The sequence below is a fragment of the Sebastes umbrosus genome, chromosome 1 (genome assembly GCF_015220745.1).
Source record: "Sebastes umbrosus isolate fSebUmb1 chromosome 1, fSebUmb1.pri, whole genome shotgun sequence".
NCBI lineage: Eukaryota > Metazoa > Chordata > Actinopteri > Perciformes > Sebastidae > Sebastes > Sebastes umbrosus.
Window position 1 is genome coordinate 32,977,360 of NC_051269.1, and position 13,642 is coordinate 32,991,001.

Consider the following 13,642-nt stretch of genomic DNA (forward strand, 5'->3'; position numbering starts at 1 on the left):
TTTACTGCCACCTGTTGACAAACTATTATCAAAGCTTAACTTTACAAGTAGTAGGCCTATATGTTATACATTTAGTTTGACTTTTGTACCTTTACCTTTATTAAAATTACCGACCTTTTACTTTGAAATGTCTGATTTATGCTCTTTACAGCAACATATTTTCTTTCTTTCAAAGGTATTTTTATTAATTGTCAATAATCAATAGAACAGTCACTATACAGGGAAAGTTATTTTTTGTTTTTCTGAACAACACTCACCCGCGACACAACACATCAATCAATCATACCTGACAACAACATACACACAGACATACACAAAGGACCTATCTGATTCTCAATCATGGATACATAAAATTCAAATTGTAGAGAATACAACACAGGGAGAGTATCCACAAATAAGTCATGAAATAATAATAAGAAGAAGAGAAAATATATATATATATATATATATATATATATATATATATATATATATATATTTATATTTACATATCATGTCATATTATACACATCATCGCAATGCACATTCATACAGTTTATGGGTGTGCAATTATGAGCATGTTGAATAATAACTGGAGTTTGTGCTGTATAAATGTGTGTCACACAATAGCTGCCATATGATAACTTTAGGTTTGTATATGAACTTTGTTAACTAAGTATTTCAATTTATGTTTATTGCTTTCAGAATATGTAAACAGCATTTGCACTAACCAGGTGTCACTATGTACTTTCACCACTAGATGTCGCTGCAATACACTGATTCTGCTATTTGACAGCTCAGAGTGAAACTGGTGGATGATAGATAGATAGATAGATAGATAGATAGATAGATAGATAGATAGATAGATAGATAGATAGATAGATAGATAGATAGTAACTTTATTGATCCCAGGAGAAATTCAAGTTTCCAGCATCACAGTTCCATAGTGCAAACATATCAATAAAAAGGCACAAGTAAGTAGTACACCTATTAGTAAAAAGACACATGTGATGTAGAAGTACTTTTGTGACCTGAAAAGTTACTCATCTCTGACAGGATGTGGTCATAACTTAAAGTCAAAGCAAAACATTTTCAGTTAGTACCCAGCTGCCAGTTGATTCATCTCACACCGTTCAGTTTGTCACTGTCCACATGTGTTGTTAGAGGGCTGACATTTTAGGCATCATCGCTGTCAATGGCCCTTGCTCCACTTGTCCTTCCTCTTTCTCATCTGTTCCTCAAACAAACACACAACTATTCTTCTGGTCACAGTTCAATCCACTTCCTTCCTCTTTGTGTGTCTACACTTATATCAGGCTCCAGAGGAGGGGCTGTTGTATATTGATGTTGCTCCACTATTGTCCTCTAAAAATGAAACACAGTATCTATTTATGGCAAGAGTGTATTTAAAGTATGATACTGTAGACACAGTGTAAATATATCATGTGCTTACGTGCAAATAGTTTCTCTGCATTCTTCCAGACACTTGAGCTGTGAAGTTTCAGGGGAGCTTTGTCAGAAAAACATTGTTCCTGGATGTTAAGCCTGACATGGAGACTAAACATAATTGTGTCGTTAGTCCCCTTTGTGCAGAGACAGGCAGAATTTGTGTTGTTGTTGTGTCAACTGAGAAAATATATGTTGGGAAGGCCAGACTTGTTTTCCTTTTAGTTTTAGTGGCTTTCTGCTTTCTCAGAAATGGCTTTTGGGTTCCTCCCACTGTGTTTGAAATATGAGCTCTTGGAGTTGTGTTTGGATTTTGGTGGAGCGTCAGACTCCTTGGCAGGACCTCTGATGGCTGTGGTGGTGGTGGTGGTGGTAAGATGGGGTGGTCTTTTATCTGGAGACACACACAGCTGCCTAACTACTGATGTTTATTGATGCCATTTTTAGACTAGAAAACAGGCATAAAGCTGTCATCTGTGAGGACGACTGGTTTGTTTTTAAAGGAGTGAAAAAGGTGACGTTGTTCAGTTCGGGTTTTTTTAGTGTGTGTCTTTTAGGTATGGTAATAGGAACCCTTTCTTATGTAACCTACTTATCCTTGGCTACCATGAGCTTTTACTGGCCCCTCACCACTGCTGCACTGAGATATTTAGAATAAACAGAGAATCCATGGTAACATAGAGTTTAATTCTCTATCCGCTTACAAACGTCAATTTATTGTGAAAACATAACCTCCATAGATGCAGAAAACACACCACTATCACTATGACACCTTCCCTTTAAGGTTTCTCATGTGCTGTAGCTTTGTCTATAATCAAATATGACCTATGTGTTGATCAGGGACTACTGAAAAGGATTGCCGCTCATACCATGTGGGATGACCGTAATGGTGTGTTCTAATAAGCCTGAGCTACTGAGGGTCTCCACTGTGGCTTCAAAAATAGAAAAGCCTGATGCTTTTGCGAGCAAACATTTTACAGACAAGAACGAGATACTAACCCCAGATTAAATGCACACATTGATCCTCATGCTCCAGTGATAGTGTTATTGTACTACCCCATAACTACTGTACTTGCATGATCTATGCATGCAGGGCTCCCCTTCACCCTCACCCCAACCCCACCAGACCCAGACGGTAAATAAGTGGGCAGAGGACAAACTCTACCCTTTCTGGTCCAGTGTGGAAACTCTGAGCCTGACGGAGGCACGTGTGTCTCTGCTCCTCAACTGGAATTTGGGAGGAGTTTAGCTGCTGCGTGGCCAAACCAAACCCTGGAGGAGTTTCTGGAGGGGGAGTACAGTACGATATTAGAAAACTGTACACAGAGGATGCATCTGGCACAAACAAATACCCAGGTTTCAGAAGCACGTTTGATAATTGCAGACAGGGAGCCAAGAGTATATTCTGTAGAGAGGGTATGGACTTTGGAGGACCAAATACAATTATTTTTGATTTATTTTCTTTTAGCTGGAGGAAATCTTTGGACATCTAGCACTTGATTTCTGATAGACAAGACTTACAGTGACGTAGGCGGCCTTCACTGGTTTGAGATAACATATAACAATGATAATGTGAGAGCAAGTAAATTATGTAGAGAAAAGGGCATCACCAACAACTAGTTGTAAGTTCTGTCTGACAAGTACGATTTAAACCAGTCTAAGACAGTATCCCAACAAAATTGCACCATCGACAGCATCAAATGGAGAGCTATTATCAAGAAGAATTGAAATAGCACAATCACCAGCCTCAGCTCTTACTAATAGATCATTTGTAGCAGTGTTTCTGATTCTTTTTAAGCTGTTTATCTTTTGTACATCAAGGGTCTCTTGGTCTACACGGAGAGTATCTCTGTTGATACCATAGACTGTATATAAAGATGGACAACATGACAGCACCCCAAAAGTGAAGCCAAAACATCTTGATCGCCCCCTGGTGGCTGGCTGCAGTATGAGTGTTAAAGCCCGCCCCCTCCATGTTAGCGGATGGGACATGGGCCAAACTAAAAAGTCAAAGAACATGTCAAATAATTTTTTCCCAAGACTGTTTCTGTCACTTTAAGTAGTTCTTATCACGCTGATGTGTCCAAGTGTTTATTTTTCTGATAAGTTTGGTTTTAATTAGTTATTTGATGCTGTAAAACGGGGGTGATACATCATGTTTGACAGCTGTGATTGACAGCTGCTCTGACTGAAGTAGTCTTGGAGCCGAAGGCTCGGGAACTGCACAAGAAAGGATATATAACTTTAACTTTCCATAACCGTCATGAGTCTGTGTAATAGAACATGTGTCAATTTGATCATAAATGTAGTTCTAGAGATATTATGGTTAGTTGTTGTGTCTTTCTAGCCAAACAGCTACCGTGGTGCTAACATAGCAGCTAGGTGGCCCGCTAGCAAGCTACGGCCGTGCTCGGCTTGTGATTGGCTCGGGCAGATGTGTGGGCGGGACCTCGATATTGTGGCTCCAGCCCCCCGCTAACTACTGCGCCGTCTCTGGCTCCAAATGACGTCAAAATCTCAAGATGGCAGCTCTCATATGCAGGATATTTTGGCTTCACTTTTGTACAGTGGGAGGAGGTGGAGGCGCATCATCCATCTTTATATACAGTCTATGGTTGATACTAATGAGACTAATGGCTTTGGCTTTTTTAGCAACATTAGTTATTTTAGAGAACAGTCTCTGTTGGGGTATTTCAGACACATATCCTGAGTAATGTCATGCTTCCTTTTCCTTGACGACACAAAACAAAATGTACCTGAGTCAGATGTAACAATGGGTTTTTGTGAAGGCCATGTTTCCCTGTCTGTTCAGTGGTGTGAACTGTTACCACAGGCAAATTGAATCCAGCCAGGTACAGTAGACCTCCTGGGGCTATCCAACAGAACTGGTTCCTCTGGTCGTGCATGCCTGCTACCACTGGATGGGAGAAACAGCTAACTGTTTAACAGCCTGGGGGAGCAAAGAACACTTAAGATCTAGCCCCACATTCCTACCCTCTCTCTGGGCTATAAAATGTGGAGCCCCAACAGTCCAGCTCCTCCTCCTCCTCCTCCACCTTCTGTGTTTGTTTTTTGACTCCCTCCTTCTGCTTCAGAGTAGAAGAGCAGCCTGACAGGATCGTACCATTCTCCAACCACAGAGGGAACTCATTTGGTTGAGTAAAGAGTAGCTGCATTCACGTTTAGAGCTTCAAGCTTCCTGCCTCCCCCGCTGCTGTCAGTGGACTCGCCCGAGGTGGAGGGGAGAGGTTGGGAGGGGGTGTTCAGCAGAGGAGAGAGTGAGAACAGCATTTCGAAACCCAGCTGATCAGAGCTGTGGTATTCTGCCACAGAGGCAGAGGGAGCGTGACTGGAAAAAAGACACGAGTGGATAAGAGAAAGCAGCTGAAGTCTTGATTTCATGATTTCAAGACTGAGAATATACAAATAGAGTGGAAAAGAAATGTCTACGTCCTTTCATGGGAACTGGGAACCCGTGTGAAGAGAGAGGCTCTGTGGAAAGATGTGAGAGCCATTGGCAGGGTGGAAATCTGAGGGAGAAACGCACAGAAAAAGGATCAGTCGGGCTCTGGAAACCAGTCCAGTGAGTCTTTGAGTCGAAAGACGGTTGAAGAACCCCCCGTGGAGAGAGGAGTGATGTCTTGGCTGTCACCCGTGTCATGGGCCAAATGGACGTGGACGGCAGTGCGAGGGGGAGAAGGAGAGGAGGATGAAGAAGGGCAGGAGGCCAGCGAGGAGAGGGAGCAACTTGGAAGGAGAGGAGAGGAAGAGGAGGAGGAGGAGGAGGAGAGATCTCAAGGCTGCAGGCAAGTGTTGGGCTGGAGCCCCGAGACTACTGACACTGTGATTCACACTGTCTGGACTGGAAGAGGAGGCATTTTTACATGTGTGTTCACGTGTTCATGTGTGTGTGTATCCACCTGTCGAGTTGAGGAATCTCTAATATTATGAGGGTTAGGATAAGAGGGGGAAAAGCACATCTGTTGCTAATCTGCATTGTTGTTTACATGCAGTTCTAATGTGTTGTGTTGTTGTCGTGCAGCGCTTACACATTTTTGGTGTGGCTGTGGTTGAGGCCGTCACAGTGTTTGAACTGAATGTTTTTCTCAGCCTCACTGACATCCTCATTTCTGTAGCCTCGCAACAATAACACACACTCCAGCCAGCACTGCAGTCAGGTACGGTTTAGTCCAATGATGTAATCATTGCTCACAAACATGACACATGCTCAAGGCGTCATCACCTTATTGTCTCAGCTCCTCGTGGCCGCTTTGATGACCATGTTATCATGGCCATTGTTCCAACAAGTAAAGATTCACAACTACTTTGTTGTGCCAACTTCCACACATTAACATTCAATTGACCAGATAATGTATCACCACTTTACCTTAAATGCCAGAATCCATGTTTGTTTACTATCCCAGCAGTTATCTAATCAGAGTCACATCAATATCTAACTTCACTGTGATGTGGCTTCCTGAAGTGATCACATCAAAATTGAATGTTGCTGCTCAGTGTTGAAAAGTATATTGCAAACTGTATTAAGCTGCAATATTCACATCTTATTTTAAAATAGATACATACTATACAAATACATATATATAGTTTGTATGGTGCTGTCTCATACCTCATACTGTATGGTGCTAAAGATGTGACAGGAAAGAGTGGGCTGCCCTATTTCCGCTTTCTCTCTCTATCTTTTACTTAATCTTTTTTCTTTCTCAACATCACTGACATGAATCAAATGGTGCAGAGTTTTTGCTAAAGCACAATACAATATCAGAGGAGACAGTAAGGTGTAACATATATGGATTTGGGACAGTAGTAGAGGCTTGTAAAGGCACATCAAAGTCCTCTTAGCACATGATACATAATACTTGAAATATCAAACTGTGTATGTGATTATATTGAGTACACTTCAGATTTGTATCCAAAACAGCACTTTTGTAGTGTCATCTTTGATTTCTTTTTATGCAAAAAATGGATAGTTTGCAGACAGTAGTGAGCAATCCCACTTCCCTTTATTTTTTTCTATTTATTTATTGTTCTTTTATTTATTTATAATTTTTCCCTTTTGTTTTACTTGAGTACTTAATACAATTATTTGGTTATCTTGTGTTTTTCCGTCCTTCACCTGAATGTATTCTATAACCTGGGTGGGGTGGTAGGGATGGTAATGAGGATTTCAATTTGTTAACGTATTTGATGAATAGTGCCTCTTTGTAGTTGAGGGTTGAGTGAGTCAATTGAAGTCATTGAGTAAGTCATTGAAATTGAAGTCAAATATATATGTTTTGTATGTTTTTTTCTTGTGGGATAAAAACTTTGAATGGATAGTTTGACTCCTTTAGGGCTCTAAAAAGGATTCAAATAGAACAACGTTAGAAGGGAACATCGCTCTTTGGTTGAGCTGCTGTTATGAGCGGTCACGTAGGCAGGAGGGAAGAAATAAAGAATTGTCGCTATACTTGCACATATTGCACATTTTAATGCAGTTAGTGCAGTTCTGTTTATGCACGTCGTCTTTCATAGTGCTGATTAGGCCTTTTGCTTTTGAGTATTTAAAATGCTATCACTACTCCCCAGTTATATAAGAATTTGTTGTCCTCCTGCTTTATCATGTTTTGAATGTTTGGAAAGTTCATGCTCTCTCTCTCTCTCTGGCGTCCACAGCTCTGACTCAGAGGGTCATTTTGGCACTCCTGAAGAAGCAACTCCTGTCCGCACGCCTCCACCCTTCCCAGGAGAGCTGGAGAACAACAACACTGATGCAGACAAAACAGGTGAGGCCACTACTGAGCAAATAGCAGAGAAAGAGAGATAAGGAGAGGCAGAGTCGGCACATACTGTTCAGGACGTAAACACACTGCAGTAACACCTCCTCGGGGTAGCTGAAGGCTCTCATTAACATTGCAAATATTAAACAGATCAGAAGAAATGTCTTTTCATGTTCACGGCACATATGAAAGACAGTGTCCCTCCTTGAAGTTGCCATGGAAACAAGAGTCTTTTGATGTTGCCTCTAAATGTTCGACCATCACGTGTGTGTGCATGTGTTTGTCTTTGTTGTCAACAAAAGAAAAAAATGTGTCTGCAACTAAGTCATCCTTATATGATAAAATAATCATTTTAAATAGCACATATGGGCAAATATGAACTCCACTACTGTGTGTGAACTGTGTGCGTGGCGTATCAGGTTCACCACACCACAGTAATTGGATACATATGCAGTCTGACTGTTTCAGGAATGTACCTACTGCATTTTAGCTTTAAAGTTTACTTTACCTGCCATTGTTAAACTATGAGTACCATGTAGGGCTGTCAAAGTTAACATGATAATAACGCGTTGATGCAAATTTGTTTTAACTCCACTAATTTCTTTAACGCAACTTGCGATTATTAAGTTGTAGCGGGCTCAGTTTTAAAGCTAGAGTGAAGATACTGGCATCATATGAAACTAGGAAACCTAAGGAATCCATTGGTACCAACCACGGTACCATTGGTACCATGTCATACTAGCTTATTGTGAAGGAGGCTAAATAACACTCCAAACTTAAGCTACATTTTGGTGAGGAAAAACTGTCATAGCCATTTTCAAAAGGGGCCCTTGACCTTTGATCTCAAGATATATGAATGGAAATGGGTTCTATGGGTACCCACAAGTCTCCCCTTTACAGACATGCCCACTTTATGATAATCACATGCAGTTTTGGGCAAGTCATAGTCAAGTCAGCACACTGACACACTGACATCTGTTGTTGCCTGTTTGGCTTGAGTTTGCCATGTTATGATTTGAGCATACTTTTTATGCTAAATGCAGTACCTGTGAGGGTTTCTGGACAATATTTGTCATTGTTTTGTGTCATTAATTGATTTCCAATGATAAATATATACATACATTTGCATAAAGCAAGCATATTAGCCCACTCCCAAGTTGATAAGAGTATTAAATACTTGACAAATCTCACTTTAGGGTACGTTTTGAAAGATAAAAAATGTGTGTTTAATTTGCGATTAATTGCGATTAACTATGGACAATCGGGCACGATTAAATATTTGAATCGATTGACCATGAATATTATAACCGTGTTGAATTGCAATCTTTTATTTCAAGTACAGTACCTAAGGTTACTAATACCTAAGAAGTGAAACATGTCCTGCATGCTTGGTATGTAAGATGGTATGCACACTGAGTTTTGGGTGTGATGATTGTAGAAGTCATTGTCATCTGAATCACTGAGAGGAGGAGCCTACAGCAGAGTGTGGGAATGGCCTTTGCTCTGGAATTCAACAGGTTCAACAAAAGCTAAGGTTCGCACCCGTTTTGTATTGGTAACTGATAGAGGTCACAATGAGGGGAGTGACTGAACTAAGCTTGTTATCAGACTGAAACCATCATGGAGCTCACTTTTTAAGGAGGTTTTTAGTAGACCATACATGCGTTGACGTGAGGCAGTTACCGTTTTCTGTAGGAGCAAATCCTTCCTGTATAACAGCTCCAACAACATTTTCCAAAAGTGTACATTGTGACATCCTAACCATTACGGAACAAGGCAGGGAGTTCACTTTTGTTTCAACCACACATCCCTTCCTGCTGTGATTGAGGAAGTTTGAGTCCTGGCAGGCAGGAGTTAAAAGTTTCTAGAAACTTTCTTTGAATGTAAACATGCTGATGGCTGTGTTTGTCTGTGCCCATCCAACGTCTCCATTATTACTGCAGCATCAGTCTATTCATGATGACAGTTTATAAATATTTAATAGATAGTTGAAGACTTTGTCGAAGCCAAAAGGGCACCTTAACTTGATTACATAAACAGATGGCTACTTCAAGGTTGTTTTGTACTACCATGCTCAGATGCATAGTACTTTTTACACATACTAAAATCAATGAAGTATATCATAACAAAATGGTAAACAAATGCAAAATAGTTCATTTTCTTAATCAAATTAGACCACATGTTTTGCATATTATTGCAAACAGGCACTGCAGCTGAGTGAGATTAACCCCGCTGTGACATGCTCTTCCTTTATAAACACAAGACGAAAAGGGAGTCTTGTACTTTTCTGTTGAACACACATGTGGATTTGAATGAGGACATGTTTGTATGGGCATGTTGGACTGCAGGAACACTTTGAAAATGACACTCTGCCGACATGCTAATGTGAGTGGAAGTAGGTAGAAACACAGCAGGCTGTGCTAGTCTCCTAGCAACATAATATTACATGAATATGGCGGGTATGACAGGCGTACTGAAATATGTTGATGTGTCAAAATGTTCCCTAGAGGCAATAATTACCCCACAGCAGCCGCTGTCCCTGTTGTTCTCAAGATAACGCAAAATAAATCATAGATTTCTGTCTATTTTCTCATGCACTACTTGGTTTAAATGTCATAGCCTTCATAGTAAGACATCGCCATGGCAACAGCAGCAATAGGAACAGTTGGCTGGCTAGCAACCAATAGGATGTCATCTACATCTGTGTTTTGATTTGATTGGAGAGATTATCACAGGGAAGAAAGTGTGTGTGCAGTTTTAATTTTTACTTTTCTTTGTTAATTCTTGTGTATTTTTTCTCACATGTTGTCTTCAGATGTGGATCAGGAGGAGCAGCTGATAGTGACTGCTCCTGTTTTGGATCAGGATATTTTTCTCAGACACAACATGGGTCAGGATGAGCCTGTGGTCCCCATGGGTGGCCCACTAGAAGTAAACATCCAGACCCTGCAAGCAGAACAGACAGAGGATCTCCCAGAAGCCTTTGGGCCTGTGCCTGTCCCGGCTCTATCCTCAGAGAAGGAAGAGCCTGAAGTGGCTAAATGCACAGCGCCATCCTCTGAGCCCGCATCCCAAGCCCCAGTACCCATCCTTGTAGCGGACCCTGTCCTGGATGTGGCTCCAGTTTCAGCTCCAGCTCCAGCCTCAGCTCCAGCTCCAGCTCCAGCTCCAGCCCCAGCTCTAGCTCCAGCTCCAGGTCCTGCTCCAGGTCCTGCTCCTGCTCCTGCTACAGTTCCAGCTCCAGATCCAGATCCAGATCCAGATCCAGTTCCTGCTCTTGATGTTGCTGTTGCTCTTGCTCTTGCTCTTGCTCCTGCTCCTACTCCTGCTCCTACTCCTGATACAGTTCCAGCTCCAGATCCAGATCCAGTTCCAGTTCCTGCTCCTGCTCCTGCCCCAGCTCCTGCTCCTGCTCCTACTCCTGCTACAGTTCCAGCTCCAGCTCCTGCTCCCGAACCAGCTCTTCCTCCAACCCCAGAACCAGACTCAGCCCAGAGCAGTGAACCTAAAGTCAGCCCGGCTCCAGAGCCCCCTGAACAGAAACCTCTTGCTGAACCAGAACCACAGTGCAATGGCCTCGACCAGGCAGAGCCTACTAAAAAGACTAAAACCAGGAAGTCTAAGCCTCCATCACTGAAGGTAAAGACCTCGCTGGATGAGCCTGTTGCCCAAACAAATGAAGAAGAAGAGCTTCCTCTTCCCATGGCCACTTACAAATTTGACCCCGACCAGCTGGATGACAGCTTTAACCCCTTCACCTGCGGCGGATCCAAAATCCAGAACTCTCCCCCACCCTATGGTTCAAGCTCTTTCCCCAGACTCGAGCCAATCGGTAGCTGCTTGCCCGATTGTGAGGCCAGCTCAGCAGCTCCGGCTGAAGCGCAGGTGATGGAGTCGTTGTTGTCAGAGGCGAAGCCTGTGATACTGGAGTTCGGTCTGGACGAAGGGACCGTCAGCAAACCACCTCCGAGGAAATTAGGCGGTAAAAAGACAATCGGCAAACTCGCAGCTAAGAAGCAGAAGGCCAAAGGATCAGTGGCTCCCTGCAAACCTGCACCAGAACCCACAGTCTCAGAAACAGATTCTCAACTAGTGTCAGAACCAGTTTCTCAACCAGCATCAGAACCAGTTTCCCAACCAGCATCAGAACCAGTTTCTCAACCAGCATCAGAACCAGTTTTGGATCCTCTTCCAGAAACTGCTTTGCCAGTTTCAGACTCTACTGCACCTCTGAACTTGGACGATATGCCTATTCCTAAATCGGGAACATATAACTTTGATCCCAACCAGTGGGACGACCCGAACTTCAATCCGTTTGGTAGCAATAGCACGGCGGGCAGCTCTCCAGTGCTCCCTAAGGGCTCCTACAGTTTTGATCCAGACAATTTTGATGACTCCGTAGACCCTTTTAAACCCCCCGAGACTGTGAGCGCAGAGGACTCGTCCAGTAGCGCCCCTCAGCTGGAGAAAAAAGTGAAAGACGGTGGCAAACAGAAAGTGGTGGAGAAGAAAGCGAGGCAGGTTCCCAAGAAAAGCAAAGAGAGGACAATCAAGTAAGTCTACTGCAAAATGAAAACTTCTTTCTTAACACAGGAGTTTACAATTTCGTGGTTGTAACATTATCACCAATAATAACAAATCTGATTTAAATGCATTTAATTATATATGTCATATTAGGTTTAGATTCACGCCACTGAGCTTGCTCTTTCTTTGGCTGGATGTGTTAGCTTTGAACACATGCCAAACACTTAACACTGCATACTGGCCATTGATGCAATTCCCAAACAGGTTATATATACAGTAGGCTATTAAAAGTGCTTATGCTGTAGCTGCAGTGGTTTGGGCTAATTTCAGCTTTTCCGGGTCTGTTGGCAGCTTGTGTTTATGCTCAAACTTTATCTAACATGCTGAGCTGAACGCCTTTTGTCACTCACTCTTCTTTGTCTCCTTCCCCTGATCTGTTCTACATTCTTTTAATCAATATCCCCTTCATCCTTCATCCTTCATCCTTCATCCTTCATCCTTCCTCCTCCTGTCTGTTTACGCAACCCCCTACCTCTCTGCTTTGGTCTACTTCTACTAGCCCCAGGACATCTGAACAAGTCAAGTTTCTCTGTTTTCTGTTGTAAGTACTCTCACTATCGACGCGCTCTTTCTTTCTTTTGTGCATGCTGGCTTCCCATTTTACTCTCATCGTGGCATGTGCTGTGCCAGAACTTACTGATGAAGGAGCATGTGAGGGTTTAATCCTTGGTCTCACCTCAACTCACAAGGCCATACGTCATCAAGTTAATTTGTCCCGTCTTGTGATCCCTCCAGAAGCTGATCAGCATTAGAATGGTTATACTAGCTATAATACTGTAGCTATGTACTATATGTAGCTGTATCTCACTTATCATGGGGCTAGAAATGCTTGCAGCTCAATGGTTGTAGAAACAGGAGGAAGAGGAGTTAAACTTTTTAAGGATCACTACTTTTGGATCTCTATATTCTGACACTTGTATTGTCGTCATGTGTTTATTTTGTAGGAATTCCTGTAAAGTTCAGAAGTATGATGAGAGCCAGTCTTTGGTGCTCGACGTGTGCAATCAGGTAACGTGTGTTTTGTCAGCTGAAATGTTGCACCTTACTGCAGTGACACTGCAATGTCCATTATTCAGCAGCTGTCTAACCTCCACACACACACACACACACACACACACACTGTGACAGGGGCATCAGCAGTGGCTCCAGCTCTGCAGTGCTGGCTTGGCATGGTGACAGATGAGATGTGTGATTTATCACCCTGCAGTCAAATATTAGTCTGCTGCTCCCATATGCCCTCAACATTATCTACTCCTTCATCCTCAGGAGATATCTGCAAGACATTGTGTAACACCAGAGTTTCTAACTCTAACTTTTTGGGGCCAGGGACCCCTTACAGGGGAGAACATTTAAAAAAAAACAACTCATAATCGTAACACCGATTAAGCGTAATGCTTACTACAATTTGTACTCTTAGATGCCATTGGGACTATTTGTATTCTAAAACTTTTCAACCTAAATACTTCAAACATGTTTCACACTGATAAACAGAAAAACATTTAAATTTGATTCATGTTAAGATAAGATCGGATGATCCTTTATTAGTCCCACAGACGGCAAATTTGCAATGTTATTGAATGTTAATACCACTTATATACTTTTAAACAGAGGATGATTTTATTCAAATTGCATTTGGACTCAACTTGACAGCATTTATAACCCACATTTTAAGTAATTGATCCTAAAAGCTTTCAGAAAATGGACAGTAGCAAGACTGGCATAGTCCTAATAAATTCAGAAGTTTACTTATTACTTACTTATTTAAAGCTGACTTTCAGTAAGTGCTTCAACTTAAAAATAATGAACTTATTGCTCATATCAGAGTTTCTATTGGCCCAAAGCTAATGCAGGGAGTA

General features: G+C 42.0%; 1 protein-coding gene across 4 annotated transcripts in view; it reads left to right on the forward strand.

Annotated features, from left to right (window-relative positions):
• tacc1 (transforming, acidic coiled-coil containing protein 1) overlaps positions 1–13,642 on the forward strand; it is a 36,206-nt gene that overhangs the window by 16,289 nt on the left and 6,275 nt on the right. For 2 of the 4 annotated variants that reach the window (XM_037786796.1, XM_037786790.1), the window contains 4 exons: positions 7,099–7,208; positions 10,018–11,755; positions 12,286–12,327; positions 12,731–12,794. In XM_037786796.1, coding sequence (XP_037642724.1) covers positions 10,089–11,755; positions 12,286–12,327; positions 12,731–12,794 — 1,773 coding nt within the window. In that variant the 5' untranslated portion in view covers positions 7,099–7,208; positions 10,018–10,088. Of the gene's footprint in view, positions 1–4,692; positions 5,232–7,098; positions 7,209–10,017; positions 11,756–12,285; positions 12,328–12,730; positions 12,795–13,642 lie in introns of those variants that run through there. The other 2 variants (XM_037786774.1, XM_037786783.1) reach the window with 2 other exon arrangements.